The sequence below is a fragment of the Paroedura picta genome, chromosome 1 (genome assembly GCF_049243985.1).
Source record: "Paroedura picta isolate Pp20150507F chromosome 1, Ppicta_v3.0, whole genome shotgun sequence".
Classification (NCBI taxonomy): domain Eukaryota; kingdom Metazoa; phylum Chordata; class Lepidosauria; order Squamata; family Gekkonidae; genus Paroedura; species Paroedura picta.
Genome location: NC_135369.1, coordinates 58,874,292 through 58,893,878, shown reverse-complemented (window position 1 = coordinate 58,893,878; position 19,587 = coordinate 58,874,292). Strand labels below are relative to the sequence as shown.

Here is a 19,587-nt window from a genome sequence, read left to right as displayed (position 1 = left end):
AGAAAGGTTGATGAAAACAGCATGAGTAAGAAAAAGGGTATAACCACCAAGTTTGTCAAGACCTTTCCACACATTGTTTTAACAGAATGCTGCATCACTGAAAGACCAAAGTAATTAAGTCCCATACTATCTATTATAGCTACATACCTTTATTTTGAAGTCCAGGTCTTCCATGGGCAGGGGGAGATTTTAAGATCAAAAAGGGCATGACTAAGAGGCAACTGATCTCCACCACCTCTTCAACACTAACCCAGACAGCTGTTAAAAGAGTTTGTAATGTTATAGACTGGATACTACAGCAGACCAAGTGCTATTTCAGCTCTGATTCCACAAAGTGGGTTGGCTGGCCTCAATTTGCCATTTATAACACATGACTAGTGATATTCTGAGTGGATATGACTGCAATGTACACCGTACATAAAAGTTGTACAGATAGCTTTATTTTTTAAGATTCCTTCAACTCAACTGGGCTGTAAACTGGGCAAGTCACAAAACTCTGCCAAAATTTAAAGACATATTTAGAATTAATGGCAGCTTTATCATATAATCAAGCAATAGTAACTGAACCTGAAGCTTCTTCTCTTAAATTCTCATTTAATTTCAATAAAGTGAGGTGGAAAAAAATATATTCAGGACACTTTGGGGGGAAGGGGGGAGTTAATCAAGGGCACAAAATGGTGGAATTAAGGGGCACAACAAAACCAAAGGTGCAAGATGGCATCATAATGCAAATAACACATTTTTTGAAAAGGGGGAGGCTGCCTCTGTCACACTCACTGCGGAAAACATGTCATGAATTTCAACCCCGTAAATAAGGGGAGGAAAGCTCAAACGTGGAAATGCTTACAGCATCCAAAGGAAATCCGAAGTGAAGCTAAAAGAAGGTATTTCTCCTAATGTGGAAACATTCTCACTAAATGAGGCACAATTCCTTTCTACAACCACATAGTAACCCTGTACTCTACCACCACCCCAGCCATGATTCTAGGCATTTACAGTATATTGCACTTTAAACAGTTCATTAATGCATTTATTCTTACAACAGCACAGTAAGGTAGGCAGACATCCAAACATCCATGGGGTTTGCAATGCAGTACTTTCTCCTCTTAATGACGCCTACTGAAACTACAGAAATTTTGTACCTAGGGTTTGGCAGAGTCTTAAGGTACAGCTTAGGGGGGGGGCAAGTGTAGGTCTGCAGTAAGAACAGAAGAACTGCTGCCCTTTTGTCTACATATGTATGTGCTGTTCCGTTGGAGAAACTGCATAGTTGGATACTGACCATTATCCCAATGCGGTGTGCGGATGGCAGTGGTTATGTTCTGGGAGATAGTGGCCTATGTAATACCATCTATGAAATTTATTACATAAAGGAGATTTGCACTGGGGACTTCTAATTTTCTTAGCCTCCGCAATCACTCAAGTTGTGCAATATTTAGAACAGCAGATCATGCAGATGGTCACTATCGTCTAGCGCAGGGGTAGTCAAACTGCGGCCCTCCAGATGTCCGTGGACTACAATTCCCAGGAGCCCCTGCCAGTGAATGCTGGCAGGGGCTCCTGGGAATTGTAGTCCACGGACATCTGGAGGGCCGCAGTTGACTACCCCTGGTCTAGCGTGCTTTCACACCCTCTTCAATGGGTGTCAGGAAACAGCAGCCATCTGCACAGTATTGTTCTGAACGTTACATATGTAAAGAAAATTCAAAGAGATTGTATTACGCTGGCAATAAGATTGTGTGAACTGGCTTTTTAATCAAGTCTTTTTTTTCTTGATAAGTATGACAGGACCCCAGCCCTGGGCTAAGAGTCAGGGGCAACAGGGCTCCATGCTCTGCAGTTGCTCATTTCCTTGCTCCTCATACTTATTGCTCATATTGTTAGCAATACTGACCTTGATGGAACAAGGGTTTCATTCAATGGAAGGCAACTTCATCTTGAGAGTAAAATGCCCAATGTAGTAAGCTGCTTGTGCAAATAGCCACCCACCGTATTTGGGTGGATTTTAACGACAGCAGTGTGATCTTCCACCAATGAACCGTTTACTACTGACTAATTAAAATCATTTCCAAATGTATGGAAGTCACTTACAAAATTGTTTTCCACAGAAGATCCCTGCTCAGATAGACTCATATATGAGTGGGTGGTAGGCAACCATTCCTGAGTAGGCAACAAAAAACAAAAAAACCAGACGAGTAATGGTGGCAGTTTTGTGAGTTTAAATTAGGAACAGTAAAAAAAGAAATAGCATGATAGAAGATCCAAGTCTTCGCCACAAAAAGGATGCTCAGATGAGGGGCAATGAACCTTTTATAAACTCATCACATCTCTTCCACTGACCCTACTTCCACAGCCACAGGTTACTTCCATTGCTGAAGGTCGTCTGAGAAGCAGCACTGGGGAGCTGAGCTGTGTGGGACAGGATGCAGATAGGTTGGGGTGCCTGCACTCTTCTGCAACACTCTCCTGGTCTTACTTTGGGTGACTGAGTAATTGCTCTGAGCTCAGAAAGTCTATCTTGCTCTCTTCAACTGAAGCACAACAGGTGCAGGCATTCCTCTTCAATTCTCTACCTGCCATCTCCATTTAAACAAATGACATTTTTATCACTATTTCTGGATCAGAAATGCCAGAAAAGCTCTAGCTCAGACAAATGTGTTTAGAAAAAAAGTGCCATGCCTTCAAAACAAAAACAACCCTTGGCTGAGGAGGAAGGTGTAATCCATTCCTTCAAAGAAGAAGGTCTGAATCCATCCAACCACTGGCTGAGAACAATCAGTTGAGCAACCAGTTATAACACTTGTCAGGTAAAGGACAATACGGTCTGAATCTGAAATGTAATTTTAATGGGCAATTAGGGTGTCAGACAGTACAGAGGAACTTGAAGAGTGAAACTTTTAAAAAAACAGCTGACAGATTCTTTCTTGTAAGATTGCCTACACTAAATCTGGGTAGACGTGGCAACAGTACGGATGCCATTCCTTCTGCGAGTGAACAAAGAGATTTGTTTTCTTTCCCTGACATCCAGCTTTGTGTAGATTAATCCACTGGTACTAGCTCCTGAGGTCTCTTGGCTTCTGTCCCATTGGCAACAGAAGCCTTCTCCATCAGCACAAATGCAAGCATATTCAACTACCGCTCTAAAGAACAGCTTAGTATATATGTGGACTTTTGGGGGGGAAAGGCATAATTTTCTTAAAAATGTCAGCTCAGCTTCTTCATTGTAATAAATGCTGTCTACTGAGATTTCTTTTATTTCTATAAGCCATGGGTATGAGCCAACCAATGCTGAGCCATCTTTTCAAGGGTCCTTAATTTCAATGAGAGAAATTTAACCACTTTGCCTTTGTTTTACCTTCTGGAGGTTTTGTCCACTGAAGAAAGATGGATACGCTTAATTATTTTCCTGTAACTGAGGCCAGGGCTTTACAAATGAATTCTCAGCATCCAGGTACATGTTCTGTGTGCCAGTTTTAATCTATACCCTCAAAATACTATCTAAAAAGTGTGCCCCAAGCCAAAACAAACTTTAAAGCTCTCTTTTGTCATCTCTTTGCTTCTAATCTTTAGCAAGTTTAAAACATCAAAATGTAAATGAAGATGTCTTCATAGTTCTATTTGTATCAGGATTCAATGGTCAGTAATGAATGACTCTCCATATACTTGAGCGTCCCAACGTTCTCAAATAAGAGAACAAATTTATTATGAGCAATTATGAATAACTGAAGCTGTAAAAGCTAAGACCGCTAGAGGACTCAAATGTCATTTGAGTCACTCTAACTTGCCTACTGATAATCCTTAAGCCACTGTCATTTTCCTTCCTATCAGCAATTTAAATGGTTGAAACCAAGATCCTGGCTCCAGGAATACCTGTGGGTATGGCAATACTTCACCACTATGAACGTGATGGCTGGCAAATAAAAGGATATAAAAGCATGGCATGTGTTATTGACTGTCCACCCTCAAATCAAACAACTGATCCTGTAGTCTAGTGTTGAACAAGCATGCATGAATCAGATTCCAAGCAGAGAGGCTAAGAATTCAGCCCTTGCCTTCTGGGATTATGTTGATGCAGAAACTAGAAACAACTCATTTCAACGTAAAAGGAAAAACGGTGAAATACTTAGCTCTAAAACCTCCAATAAAACCTTGAAATAATTCCTGACAGAACATTTCAGTCAGCTCCCCTAGTTTCCAATCACATCTACATGTTTTGACTGGGCAACGGTCTCTTATCAGCTGCATATTGTGCTGGGAGTTGAGTATGAGAAACGGCTGCTACCTCTAAACTAAGGGAACTTTTCCAGACTACAGTCCCTGAAGCTCAAGCACATTCAAACAGATGATTTGTGTATCCAAACCAAGGAAATCATGAAGCTTGCTGCAATGAAAATTGTAATACTCAAACTATTATTAGCGTCCGTGAAAACGCTAGCAGAAAAAATGGGAAAAGATTCTGCTACAAAATCTTCAGTAGTTATATCTTAGCTTTATTTCCAGAAAGGTGACTTGTCAAGGTACCCCCAGTTATTATATTTTTGCAATACTTGACAGTGTTTTTATATGCCATTAAAGGTTTTTTTGAATTTGAATTTTGCAATACTACAGTGAGAAAGTTTATTTTGAGACTTCTATAGTAGGACTATAAAGAGTCTGATCTTACGTACTAGACGTGTTTGTAAAAATTCCATAACAAAGAATTACTTGTCACTGTTAAAGTGGTAAAAGTGCCAGTAGAACTGGGGATACTTTGACTTTTCTGGAAATAACTACTGAAGATTTTGTAGCTGCATCTGCGCCAGTCTTTTCTGCTCTTTGAGCCATTCTCCTGCCACCAAAGCCAAGCCAATCATTGTAACTTGAAAGGCTTTAACATCAGGCCCAAGAGATAGTTTAACTCAGTGGTCCCAAACCTTTTTATCACCAGGGACCAGTCAACACTTGACAATTTTACTGAGGCCCGGGGGGGGGGGTAGTCTTTTGCTGAGGGACGTCACCACCACCGCTTGCACCCCTGCTCTGCTTGCTTTCCCGCTGGCGCCCCTGACTTTCTGCCGCTCGCTGGGAGGCGCTGCCAGCAGCAGTTGTGCAGTGCCACGCTGAAGGGGAGCCCCAGCCATGGCGGCCGCTGGAGAGCACCAAAGGTGAGCCGGCGGCAGAGTGGCAGGCAGCCCCCGAGGCAGCAGCCGAGGAGGAGGATGAGGAGGAGCTGTGCCCCGGTACCGACTGATCCACAGACCGGTCCCGGTCTCCGGACTGGGGGTTGGGGACCACTGGTTTTACTGATGGGACAACCACAGGGGTATTTTAGTTGAATTTTTTAAAGATTTTAAACATTTTATTGTACAAGATTATTCTTCTTGTTGTAAGCCACCACAATACCTTTTCTGGAGATGGGAGCCTAGAAATCCAAGAAATAAATAAATCAATAAAAAGCAGCAACACCAATTAGAGTGCATGCTTCTCACTCCAAGGCAGACCCACAGACTCTGCAGCCTGCGTCAAAGATAAGGACAGGTACAACCTGTTGCTTCCTGTCAAGTGGTGCTCGGCCAACAGGGCACCCCCCAAGAGGATGCTTGTGTGGTGAATCGGCTCTGGCAGGGGGTAAAAGTGATGCACAGGCCTGAAGTTAATCTGTGCCACTCACCACATTTCATGAACAGCATTTAAATTTAATTTTTATTTATTCATTTGATTTATATACTGCACCTAACAAAATTCTCCCAAACCTAACAAAATCTATAGGAACAACATAAAAATACCTTCCCATTAGCAAGCTTTCCCCACTTTTCTGCCTTCTTTCCTTCCTTTACAGCATCTGAGACTGAAAAATGTTGCGATGTCATCTTATCCTCCATGCTACACAAGCTGCCAAGTTCTACGATGCCACCAGCATAGATTATAACAGCCTACACTTAAGCACACACTGAACAAGCCACAGAAAACCAGACCACAGTTTATCACAGCTGGAGAACAGCACAAATACCAGAGGCATCTGTGATGAAGGCAAGTAACTTGCTCCTTCAATTTGCCCGTAGGAATACCAACAGCTGAACAAAAGCAATGAGATACACGATACAGGAGAGAAACACTATCCCATTTCATCTCATCTCATATTATATTGCCTGAATGAAGAGAATCTTTGATGTATTTTTATTTACCCATACAGATTTTAATCATACACAATTGCATGATTTGAAGTTGGTGAATGAAGACATGAACCCTGAAAAAAATGAATTAATATAATATTTGCCTGAGAGTCTGGGTGGGCACTCTGTGTTGCACATCCCCTGACACAGTTTTACTGATCTACCCCAGCTATGATCAACAAGACTCCCGCCAACATATTTAAATGGTGCCAAACTGACTGGTGATTTTGTGCTGTAGCCAAATAAGAGACCTATTCTGAGAAGGAAGCCACTGCAAGCTCAAAAACAGTTTGCACTATTCTACAAAGCCATTTTTCAGGGCTCCACAAATATTTACTTAAATTTAAAAGAGGCAAAATCTTTGCAAAATGTGTAATAGAAACACCCAGTTATCTGATGATTGCTGAAGCATGCATGCACAGTATCAATTTATTCAAAGTCTGATTTTGGATTTACAATGGGAAGAACTGTGAGAAGGAAATGCTACATAAAGCAAAGATTCTTTGACCTAGATTTTTTGAAGAGAAGCATTAAAAGGTAGGGTATACTTATTTCAAAAAGTTGAGACAACATAATTTTAACTTGACCACATTTGCTGTTACAATGCCAATTTAAACTATCACTTTCTATTTAGGAAGAAAACAGCAGGAGAAAATGGGCAGTATTCCGTTCAGATTTAGACATTCAACAGAGAACAAATGTTTAAAGTCACAGTAATAGTAGTTAAAACAGTATTTAAAGCTGCAGTTATAGATTGAAAGGATGGCAGAAAAACACCATCTACTTTCAAACTACTTGGGCAGATGTGGTAGCTGATGATATTTTCAAAGTCCCACCTTAAATTACAACATATTAAAATCACAATAATTAAAGCAAAAAAGAAACACACTAACCATAACAACTGAAAGCTGATGAGGTTGTTTTTACATAGTACGTAATTCAGCAAGTCATTCAAATACAAACCTTGATTTCTATTACTGAGTCAGCTCATCTGTGCAAAATATTTACTTGGCCACAACTACACTTCAGAGTACTTTCTAGAACTCTGAAAATGCATCTTTTAATTTGTATATAAACAAGGAGTTCTAACATAGTACCATCTTTCGGGCTACTATTACCAAGAGCATGACATCAGATTATCCAGTGCTAGTTTGGCTACTGGCTGACCATTATTATTAGTATTATAATGTTAGGCCAGAATAGTCAGCGGATATTCTTCAATGAAAACTGTCATCATCTCCAAAACATGATCTTGTTCAAGGCAGCATTATTGATTGGAAAAAAAGTAACTACTCCTAGCTGAAGAAAGAGGGCAGGCAAGAGAGTGCATGTGGAAAAAGATCAGTATAATTTGTTTACACTATTTATAGTCCAGTTTTCTCACTGACACTCAAGGGAAAATACACGGAATAAGTCACCTCAAGCTTCTTTCTGAACCACACTGTTACAGTGCAGCACTAATTCCTGTGCAAAGTTCTCTTGAATAATTCAGCTTTGGATAGTTTGCATGAACCTTTCTGATCTCCCCACACAGGCCATTCCTTAAGGTGGGGACCATGACAGAGATTATAAGTGTACAGGCAGTTGTTGACTTTGCTTATTTTCAGGGTGGCACCTGCAAAAGGCCTTGCTCAGATGAGCAAAGCTATCACGGTATAGAATAGGGGGAGAGGGACCAGTTCCATGAAGGGGTCTGTTTGAGGTAGTTTGTACCTGAAATTTAGTTCAGTAACTGATATGCACCAATGGAGTGACTGTAGAGTGGGAGTAATAGGCACGCTCTGTCTGGCTCCTGATAACAGCTGAGCTGTAGTGTTCTGCACTAGCTGGAGTCCAATGTGATGTAGTGGTTAAGAGTGCAGTATCATTCCATGGAAGCTCAGAGTGACCTTGGGCCAGTCACACTCCCTCATCCTAATGTGCCTCACAAGCTTCTTGTGAGGATAAAAGACGAGAGGAGAATGACAAGCTGCAATGGGTCCCCAATTGGGAGAAAGGTGGGGTAAAGTGTTCTCTCAGTCAACAGACACTAAAGCTCTAGAAAACATAATCGTTCAAGGAAATGGAGAGTACTATCATTACAAGTAGAGTGCTGATACCGGAGCATGTCCATAAGAGAACCCCCACACCTCAGTAAAATTAAGATAGGGATCCAGGAAAATTCCACTCATCCATAAGTTACTTCCCAGCACGACAAAAAGGAAGCAGCCTGAATAGGTCTACCTGGGAAGTAGTTGGAATCAAATCAGCCAGTAAAATTCAAACCTTTTGGATCCAAATCAAGTCGAGTTTTACAGCCCACTAACTACTCACCTTCCAACAGTATAAACATCAAAAGAACGTTGTAGCAGCTCTTCTGTGTGGGCTTAAACATAGGACCCTTGGAGAAGGCTTTAATGTCTGCCCTGCTTCTCCTTCTACCTCAGACCCTCAGGACCTGCTCAGTGCATCAGATAGATTTGTATGTTTTTATTTGTCCCCAAATAAACCACGTATGTATGGGTTTTTACATGCTGCTAACCACTCCAGGACTGTTGCTAGAGGAGTGGTCTACAAATCATATAAATAATAATAATAATAAATTTATTATGTCCTTTTATTGTTTAGGTGTTAGGTTGTCTATGGTTTAAGCTTTGCTGCGTGTATGCTTGTATGTATGTACATGTGAGAGAGAGTCTGCAGCTTTCTGCCTCCTGCTTTTCTCAATCAATTTTTTCTAAACAAAGGTTTAGACTTTTCTTATATTTTCCACCTGTTTTATTTCCTGGACCTTCCCCATTCTCATAGAGAAGTTCTACTACTAAATTCTGGACCTTGGCATACAAAAGGAAGTATTCCCTAATGCAATTTTATTTGGATGCATGTGTGTGTTATTAAACACACAAGGAGGATGCTCCAAAAGCCGGGGGTCATAAACATGTTGGCCATTTGGGTAACAATGCTAATTATAACAAGTATAAGCACTGCTGCTATATGTTCTGAGTATGTCAGTTTGTTCACAGTTCCATGCAGAGTATCAGTGGCTTTAGTTCCCTGGGCTTAACCCTACACAAGAGATCAGGAAACATTATGTCTGCATTAAGTCTGTCAGCCATTCGCACTGCTCACAGACCAGTGGCACTGGTGAAGAAAGGTTTTTGATATGCCAATATAGACATTGTCAGGCACCTTGCCCAAACTAGCCCTAAGAGGCTGGAATTAATACCCTACTGGAGAACATTCAAACTATTACATCATTCCACAATGCTGATACAGTTCTAGCATGCCAACATTTGCTAGCAATCGCACACTTTTGCACAGGTGGTTAAAAATACTATGGAAGTTATCAGTAGCAAAATGAAATTAGGGAGCAGTTCATGGGGGATAAGGCAAGAAGCAGAGGTGGATAGGACACAATGAGATTATGCTCTATTTGCCAACACTTAGATATCTGAGACAAATTAAACCGTTTTTTTGGGATGAAGAATGAAGGAATACTTTACTCTTAAATGCTAAAGGATGGTGAGTAAATAGATGGATAGATTCTCATCCTGCTTCCAAAACATTTTAGGAACATTTTTAGAAACTACAGGATAGCCTTCCTGGATTCCCTCGACCTTTGCTTAGATCTGTGGTTCTCAATCTTGGGGTTGGGACCCCATTTGGGGTCGCCTGGCCCATTCTCTGGGGTCGCCAGGTTGCCTGCTGGTGGTGGAGGTGGGCGGCAGGTGGTGGCGGGCTGAAGTGGCGGAGCCATGACAATGGCTGCCTCCACATTGTCTTGATTGTTGTGCGCAGGTGCACACACAACCCCTGTGCACACGCATTTCCAGCACCCCACTGGCTCCTCCTGCAGCTGCCCAGCCTGCCCGGAGGGCTGCGCTGGCTCCTGGCAAGGAATGCCAAGGAATGCGTCGAAACGCTTCACTCAGCTCTTTTAGAGCTGGCAAGAAAACAACCCCCTCCCACCATGGGTCCAAAGTTGCCCCATCCTGCCCGACTCCATCCGGCAAGCCCCACGTGCTCTGCAGCAGGGCCGCCATGGAATCCCCCGTGGTTAAGAGAAAGGAGAGAAGCGTCGAGCCAAGGGAGCATGTTGTGTACCCAAGCCCGGCCTGGAGAGGGACAGCGAGCAATGTGGATACAGTGGCATGTGCATTGGACAGTATGTCCTAACTGCCTTCACTGGAATGTTGTTAATGCTCATACAAGGGCGGGTAAATTAGGGAGTCAACACTTTGGATTTCTTTGCAATATACTATTAAGATACTTTGTCAATCACTGATATATATAAATATCAGGCCCTTAAGGAAGACATTGCATACATAAACCAGTCCCAATAGATACTCACCAAGGCTGTTCAACACTGGCCAAGATTAGCCTACTGAAACTGGACAGAGCTATTTATTATAAACGAGCCATTTAATGAGGTGTTGTTGTTCAGTGACACCTTGTGTTTGTCATCTACTGTCAAGTTGCAGGGAAGTTTGGTGACCCCCAGCAAGCAGTTTCCATAGCAAGTAAGAAATAGAGGTGGTTTGCCATTGTCGTCGTCCACAAAGCAGCACCTTAATGCATAACAAAATTTACTCCACTATAGGTTTACTGAGCTACCCTGGGTGCTTTGAGAAGGAGACACTGTGTCCTGGTAAAGCTCCTGGCCCATGACAGCTGACTGATGCATCTCTTGTGCCGTGAGTCAGCCATCTGTCTCTTCATTTGAGGATGAGAAGATGGAGGAATCAGGAGCAGTACCAGTGAAATGTCCATCTGAGAAGCTGTATCTGGAGTCAGAACAAGCAAAATAACCCTCAGGGGATGAGGGTTGTTCTTTCTGGTAGGAGACAAAGGGACAGAAATCAGTTTGTCTTTCACCTCCGGCATCTCCTGAGGTAGCAAAGCATCACAGACAAAAAGCAAGTTTTACAACCCAGGAGATGCTGAGGAGTGCCAGGAGATTAGAACAACACAGTCTTGCATCCTAACACTGAGTTGATGCAGGACCAAGGACTTAATGAATAAAGAACATCTGGGTTTCAGTAATTAAGATAGCCTCTCTCAACTTTTTTACCATTGAGAACCACCTGAAACAATCTGCAGGCTTTGAGAAACCCCAGAAGTGGCGTGATCATGCAGAATACGGTTGGGAAGCATAGCTGTTTACGTGCGCACTGCCAACACATGCCCATAATTTGCCATTTTGGGAAGGGAGAGCAGGTCAACATGACCATATATGATCATAACACCCAATAATTAATCAATTTAAAAAATAGTTTAAAATTATATTAAAATTATATAAAATTAATTAAATCCTTCCAGGGCTATCAAGAAACCCCAAGATTGAATGAAACCCTGAATTAAGATGATAAAAGCAAACATATTGGCAAAGCCAATTTGTGGGAGCAACTTGCTCTGTTTTCCAAGTTTCTTGGTAAAACTCAGTATTGTCTGTTGCTTTGTTACTAATATTGTGTTTATTTGCAGAGAGAGAGAGCTTTCCTGATATCAGCCTTGCCTGTGGACCTTGCACCCCAATCCTTCCTGCTTACTTGGACAGAATACTTGACTCCCAGACCTGTTGTGGACTGGTTAGCTAATTCTGTTTTATTCATTACCCTGTTACCTTGCAATTGACTTTGGGCCTCCTGGAAACTCTTGGGCAGAGTATTGACTGTATCAGCAAACAGCAGGCATAGCCTTGAACAAGACATCTTGGCCTTTCCAAGATGGTAGAGATGTGGGGGGAGCTAGGGAAGCTGACTGACTAGCCAACAAGGAAGCTATCAGTCAAATAGCTACTCCTTAAAGCACATCTGTCCAATGTACACACATTTCCAGCTATCACTGGAGATGGGGGATAATGGAAATCAGTAAGTCCCATCCAAGGCTCTCATGAGGAATTATTCTCTTGGCATATAGGCCAGCATCACAGACCTTGGGACCCTTGGAAGTCTTTGACTAAGGCTGAGGTGATGATACCTGCCAGTAGGCAGCTTGGTGAAGGAAGATCATATTGAGGAAGAATGTTCATACTGTAGCAAGTAGATGGGAAGGAGATTGTAGACCACTTTGAGACTCCTTCAGGAAAAATGGAGTATAAAAACCAGCCCTTCTTCTTTATGGTCAGAAGTTCAGCTCTTCAACTATTTAATGTTGTAGAACACCCTTACAGTCTTTATCAGCTTAAAATGCAATAGCATCTAACCACTATCCTTGGTAAACACACTGCATTGTCTAAAAACTATAGACAAAAGACAGCATTTCAATAACATTGACTATTTCCTGTTCTGTCTATTTAATTTTGCCTGCTGCAGTCTATGGCCTTTTAAGGCCCAGAAACACATTTAAATCGAGGATCATTGGGCCAAATTTGGTCTTCTTCACTTTGTGAGTCTGACTTCTTTCTCCTCTTTTCTATCTTTCCTCTTCCTTTAAGAAGCCTTAACTTTACAATGACACTATCTATTTCCTTACAACATTAATAGCCTGCTTTCCTTCTATAGAACTCAAAGTAGCATATGTTTCCTGGCAGTCTCCTGTGCAAGCTCCAACTAAATTCAGACCTACTTGGCTTCAGTGTGGTTGCTATATCCTGTACAACTCCAAAAAATAACGTCCCACCTTAGCATACAGCCCACATCTGCCAGATGAAGACCAGCAAATTAAATCATTCTAGATTTGTTTTCCAACATCATGACTTCAAAATAAAGCCTTGTATCCTATATGATATGAATGGAGCTGCAATGCTGACTTTCCTGCCTCCCTCTTTCTGATGCCGTTTTCTTTGACTCTTAAAATTGTATCCCCAATGGGTCATTGGATACCCTGTCCCAAACAACCTGTGGTGAACTGGGTGAGCTGCAGTGAGAACAAGGAATTAAGAAAAAGCATTTTTTTATTCCCCCCAGTCCCCCACACACCCCTTCAACCCATCCATGAGCATAAGTAACCACTATAAATAGAAAGTGAATAGCAGGTGATGATCCAAGCCATCACTGTGCATGTTCTGTAATACTTTGCAAAGGAACTGTGATTCCTGGGTAACAGGGAAGGAACTCTACTGAACTGCTTTTAAAGTCAACAATCAGGAAAAATGAAAGTTCTGTGAATCAGAAGTACGTGGATCAGAAGAATACACTTTCAAAAATGGAAATTTTTGGATTCAATATTCATCACGTGCACATAAGCTTGCTCTATTTGTTCCCCTGGTTACTCTAGCCTGGCCAATAATACAAGCATATTAAAAGTATTACTACAAAATCATAGAAACCTTTAGTAAACAAAAACAAAAAAATCAAAATGTGAAGCTATTTTTTGACATATCCCCCGTCTAGATCTACACTTCTGAAAGCGGTGTTTTCATCTCTCTAACCCTTCCTTGAAGAATTCTTAACTCTTTGATTTACACTACATCAAAACAGTAGTTTTGGCATCCTCAAGGGACTCAAATCATGTTTTTCTTAAATATTCTTTGAGTTTTGGGACCTGAAGGGGCAAGATCAGGGCTGTAAGGCTTGGTGGGTAATGTTTCCCAACAAAATTCTCATAATGCAATCCTTGCTACCCTTGAAGAATGTTCTACAAGCAAAAAACAGCTGTTCAGTAAAGACCAAGCAATTCACAACAAAATCTGAACAAAGGCAATGTAACAATCCTCAGTGAAAAACAAACTATTTCACTGTTCCTTTTTGTTTTCTTTTTTTTTTCTTTTATTTCATTCTTTGTCAGAACGATGTCTGGACATAACAGCCATTTTCACTTGCACTTTCATCAGTGGCAAAGAGCACTCCCTCTTAGGACCTTGTGTTCAAACACTTCACTTTTCACTTGTATACAGTAAGCATTCAAAATTCAAATGGTTTAGTTATGTACATCCACTGTTCCCTTGCAGGACCAAGCCTTGATGGCAACACCTATTTTGATCTTATTTCATATTTCAGAAGATCTCTCTTCTCCAACAGTGGACTACTAATTACAAGCAGCGGCTGTGAACACCTGAAGAACAACTGTTTTTCTGAGCTTTCTAGCTGAGCAGGCTATTAATGTTGTTTTACTGAGCGTTCTTCTTTAACACATATGCATCTTCACAGTGCCACTTGGAAATTAGAAGGTGCACTGTAAAGTTCACAATGTTTAAGGTTTTTAAAAAACCTTCCTTTGTACAAATCACAAGTTATTTTCAGCAATGAGACAATTTTATTTTTACCAGGAAAGAGGATGAAGTAAACAGCTTGGAGCACGCACAATGAACTGCATCCGTAAAAGTCACAAAAGCTCAAAACAGATCTTACTTTTAATTGTGAAAGAAATAATAAATTCAAGGCAAGGGGGACTGATTCATAATACAAATTAGGACTACAAACATTTATGTTATTATCCTACTGTGCTCAAAGCTTCCTGAGAAGCTGCTACTTTTCAAATTCTTTACAATCTGAATAATTACTACAGGTAAAAATCAATTCAAGAATAGCATGAAAAAATACTGTGGAGTACCTGGCAGGAGCTGTTGGATAAATGACTTTTATATGCTGAAAAGACCAATCCTGATTCAAAACTTGCTTGATCCAGGCTCTTATTCCTTGTCCCGTATCACCTGAGTAATGTAGATATATAAAACTTATATTAGATGTGCATTTATACAATGGCAAAAACTTGGCCTACATTTTAAATATTATTTAACATCTCAAATAGAAATTGTTGGATCCTACAGAACTTGTTTGCCTTTTGCAACCCCAGAATAACCACCTGTGCCAAAGGAAAACACCATCATTAGCAGGAAAGTTCTGTAGGATCCTGTACTAACATTGCAACCATAAGCAATTACCCCATTCAATAGCTTCAGAGGACTTAGGAATTTCACTGTAATGCTAATGCAACTCATTTCATTAACTAGCAAAACTAACTCTTTTAAAAATTCTTCACAGAACTAAATAATGGAATAGAGAGAGGAAGGCATGTTGCATCAAATACACTGGTCTGGGTATACTGACACAGGAGATAAATAATTTGTGAAGCAAGTCTCAGCTACCCTGGAGCATCGCTGCATCAGGAACTGGCAACTTGGGCTGTTCTATTTTCCATGAAAAATTATCCCTTAAAAAACACCAGCTGAGTTTGCACTACGGTAGTAAAAACATTTTAAACAAGTTTACAGTGCTATAACCCCAATAAGTGTTTACACTTTAAAAAAAATGTTATTTGAAACCACATTAAAAAGGCTTTGATCTAGCTCACCTACTTAGCTGCCACAGTTTCAATAATTGTAAGCACAGCACTGGCTGATGAACCAGTTTCAGCACACTTGTGGTCTGAAAATCAAGGCTGCCCAAAGGCACTGAAAAGCCTCCTTTCACATGCTTGTACACTCCACCCTCGCTGAACTTTAAAACACTGCTACTGAAAAGCTACAAAAATTAAGCATGAAGACACTTCTAATATGCAGTCTTTTTTATACTTCTAGCCAATTAATATCACCAAGGTAGCAGTGAAAAGCGTAAACTCTAGAGTAGTAATTATTAGGAAAGAGGCTGAAAACAGATGCCATTGTTGTCTAGATATTTGATGCAGCTGATTTCAAAAAAACTTGTATGCCCCATTTAAAAAAAGAAGGGGGACATCACAGAAATGGAAAACATGCAGAAAACAATCAGGGGGGGGGGGAATCCATTACCAGTAAAGAATCTGAGCCTTTCAGTTTAGGGGGGTAATATTAATAGGAGGTAAGAAAAATATAGAAATTCAGATGTAAAGGATTTTAAAAATTCCTCTCCCTTACTAGTAGAACTTGAATGGTGTTGAAGCAGATTCAAAATAGTCAATGCATGTTCAATTAATGGGATACACTGCCACACTATGTATTGATGACTTGCTAGTCCAGGTAGCATTAAAACGTACCAGGCAAATTCATGGAGCAGAGTGGATAGCCATGTTGGTCTGAAGCAGCAGATCAAAGTCTAGTGGCACCTTTAAGGACAACAAGATACTGAAGAAGTGTATATGTACATGAAAGCTTATCCCTTGAATAAAACTTTGTTGATCTTAAAGGTGCCACTGGATTCAAACTTTGTTCATGGAGCATAGGTTCATCAATGACTATAAGCCCACTGCATCAAAGGCTGCACTGACTTTGTACAAAAACTACTAAATGACTTTATAATGTAAAAACATCCCTAGATGTTCTAAAATAAAAGATGTACCAAGTATCTTCCTTTCATGTTCACCTAAAAAAAGTCCAAACCACCAGGACCTCACTGTCACTATTCTGTGGCATGAACCAGCTGAAGAAGAATTCTAGAGATGTAACCACCGTCTCTCCAAAGCTCAGGCTAAACAAGGCCTTGGTCATAATAAAAACTGGGATTCAGCCACTACATGTGTTAATTTACAAAGAAAAACTAGAGAAACAGCAAATTATCAAAATCACAAATATATAAATGTCTGCCAGGTGAAGTCCTACAATACTTGTATCTGATTAAATGAAGTTTAATCCACAAAAACTAAAGTTGGAATAATACCTTGTTAGACTGAAGGTAAAATTAAACTCCTGCTTATTTTTGTTTTAAAAAACCCTGCATGCGTGTGTGTGTACATACCAATTTATGAACCAAACCATGCAGCCGAACCAATTGCAAGGTTCAGCATATTTATTTCTAGGCTGTAACATACTGACTCCTAAATTCTTGTTATTTATCCTATGGCATGTATGTAATATAGCCAGGAGATCCTAAAATTGTCACATGTATGGGATAGGATTCTGTTTTGTGATGTTCAAAAGTACAGATCATATTGATACAGCCACTAGCAATGGTTACACAAACCACATTTCCCAAGCAACAAACTAATACTGCTTATGTGTGCAGATTCATGCAAACAGTAGTTGTTTCCATATATTCTGGCACATCACTGTGTGAAGTAGTTTCCAAGAGAATTTGAGCTGTTTCCTCAGGTCAATCACCTGAACAGAAACCACAGCACTCGTGCTTCTCCAACACTCGTCCCTGCTCAGCGAGAAAACAACTAACCCAACCCCCACGCCTTCCTTATCCCAGGGGAAACCTGCGCCCTCTTCGCTCCCTGCAGCCAGTTTTCTCTGAAATGGGAGTCCGCTCGCTACAGGGCAGGCAGATCTCCTCATCGGCGACCAGAAGCATCCACCTGAACCGTGGAGAAAGAGGACCGAGGCGGAGTGCCTTCCCGAGGGGGCAACCACGCTTCTCTGCAGCGCGCCCGGAGCCGCCATCCAGGCTCCTGCTTCTTCCGGCGTAGCTCCCAACACCGGCGCGCCAGGAAAAGGGCGGGAGCTGCACGTAACAAGACAGACGACGCATCCGTCTTTGCGGGGCCGGCCTTGGAAGAGGTGGCACCAGAGGCGCAGGCGCGTCGATTGTAGGGTGGGGCGAGGGTTTGCAAGCGCCAAGAGTCCCATTGGCTCGCAGGCAGGGAACTGAATGCTTGGTTCGTGTTTGCCCTTCACGGCGTTTCAGGCTCGGCAGCATCATTATAGTATCCCGGGTTAGCATTGAATAGGTGAACCTGGAGCCAGAAATAGTCTTGCGTGGGGAGAAAAGGTTGGGAGAGGGAAGGAAGTGAAAAAACGAAACCCAGAAGAGTTAACGGTGTAGAAAATACGAGGAGCTAGCCGAGCTTGAATAAGAACTGCCACTACGCAAAAGTTGCATCTGTCCCTAGAAAACAATGCATTCTGTATGTTAGGGTGGGTTATGAGTCCCTGTAGCTGAAGAAAAGGCATCATCCACTCCTCTGTTTTAGCATTAAGCATTGTGCGGTCGTAAAGTGCCTAGTTCTGATGGAAAGCTATTGTGACCGCTGGGACCCGTGTGCCAGTCCCGCATCCCACAGCAGCCAGTGCTCACGACTTGTCACATGTGCCGTTTTCTCTGCGTTGCCTAGGGAACAGTTCGATGGGGCCGGCAGTTTGGCTCACACATTGGGATGCATCTTATTGGGGATGTTTTAATTTTTTAAAAAAATCAGTACTCCGAAGTAGCTGTGTTCAATAGCAAGGCCCACTTTATTCACTGGGCCTTCCTCCTGTGAAATTGGGCTTCAGTTGCAGTTGAAGTCACTGGAACAGGCCATCCTTATTGCCTGCTCTGATGTTTGTCTAACTGACGGCACCTCTAAAGATAGACTTTCTAGGTTATTTTCTTCAATAATAAAGAAAGGGAACAAAAAACATCTCAAGCTTTTAAAATAAGGAAGATACAAGGGTGCTGGCCAAAATAAAGCACCTTCTAGTTTAAAAGCTTGCATTTACTACAGAACTGAGATTCTCAGAGCCTCTGAATTACCCAAGGACTATGCATTTATTATGCACAGCTACCAGAAATCAACATTTTTCACAGTATTGACAATTTGGACAGACAAGCCAACTTGTGACAGAGCAATGGTAATTACCAGTTTTTCTTCCATGGGTTTACCAAGTGAAAATTAGAATATTAATTATTATTACATTTCTGTACTGCCCTCCCAAAATGGCTCAAAGTGGTGTATATAATGTGATTAAGAAGAAGAGTTGATTTTTATGCCTTGCTTTTCACTTCCAGATGGAATCTCAAAGTGGTTTACAATTGCCTTCTTTTCCTCTCCCCACAACAGATGTTGAGAGAGCTCTAACAGTTACAGGATTGCTCAGTCAAAACAGTATTATCAGGGCTCTGATGAGCCCAAGGTCACACAGGTGGCTGCATATGGAGGAGCGGGGAATCAAACCCATGTTGCTAGATTAGAAGCCACTGTTCTTAACCACAACACCAAGATGGCTTCTTGACAATGAATCCTTAAGAATTAAAACCAACATAGTGAATATAAACAAAACATTAACAATATAAAACATAATAAAAACAAATTAACAATTTAGCAGCATTTCCCAAAGGCTGCACCAGGCAGGGAAGACTGCAGAGGGGCTGCCTCCTTCCTTCCCCTTCTTTCACCTCTCCCAAAAACCAGGCTTGGTGGGCAAAGCCATGGTGGGGCTGCCTCTTTTCCACCTTACTCCATTTCTCCCAAAGGCCAGGCTGCTCCAGGAAGACCATAGGGGAGTGGCTGCCTCCTTTACACCCATCCCCATCTCCCAAAGGGCAGGCCAGGCAGGAAAGGCTGTGGGGATGGGGATGCCTCCTCCCCACCCACTCCAGATCTCTTAAGCTTGGGTTCCACTCAGAGAAAACAGTATTAAAATAATATTTTATGTTGGGACTGCTTATTCATTTATTTAAACCATTTTTATGTTGGTCCTATCACCCTCCATGGAAAGAAGAAGAGCACAAACTTGAATGGAGTCTTGATGATAACAAGGCAGCCAGTACCAGTCAGGATGGATGGTCCTGACCTGATAGGCCAGTAGACTAACTCAGTGCAAAGCAACCAGATGTTTGTACAAAGTATTTCTTCTCAATTCTATGATTGTACAGTATAATTCTATAGTGGTAGCTTT

At 41.5% G+C, this 19,587-nt stretch overlaps 1 protein-coding gene across 4 annotated transcripts in view; it reads right to left on the bottom strand.

The window, feature by feature from the left end:
- Nucleotides 1-17,571, bottom strand: part of LYPLAL1 (lysophospholipase like 1) — a 36,520-nt gene extending 18,949 nt beyond the window's left edge. For 3 of the 4 annotated variants that reach the window (XM_077339667.1, XM_077339653.1, XM_077339676.1), the window contains exons 1-2: nucleotides 17,187-17,571; nucleotides 14,625-14,724 (exon numbers count right to left, since the gene is read on the bottom strand). In XM_077339667.1, coding sequence (XP_077195782.1) covers nucleotides 14,625-14,724; nucleotides 17,187-17,556 — 470 coding nt within the window. In that variant the 5' untranslated portion in view covers nucleotides 17,557-17,571. The remainder of the gene's footprint in view (nucleotides 1-14,624; nucleotides 14,725-17,186) is intronic. The other variant, XM_077339660.1, reaches the window with a different exon arrangement.
- Between the last annotated feature and the right edge of the window lie 2,016 nt (nucleotides 17,572-19,587).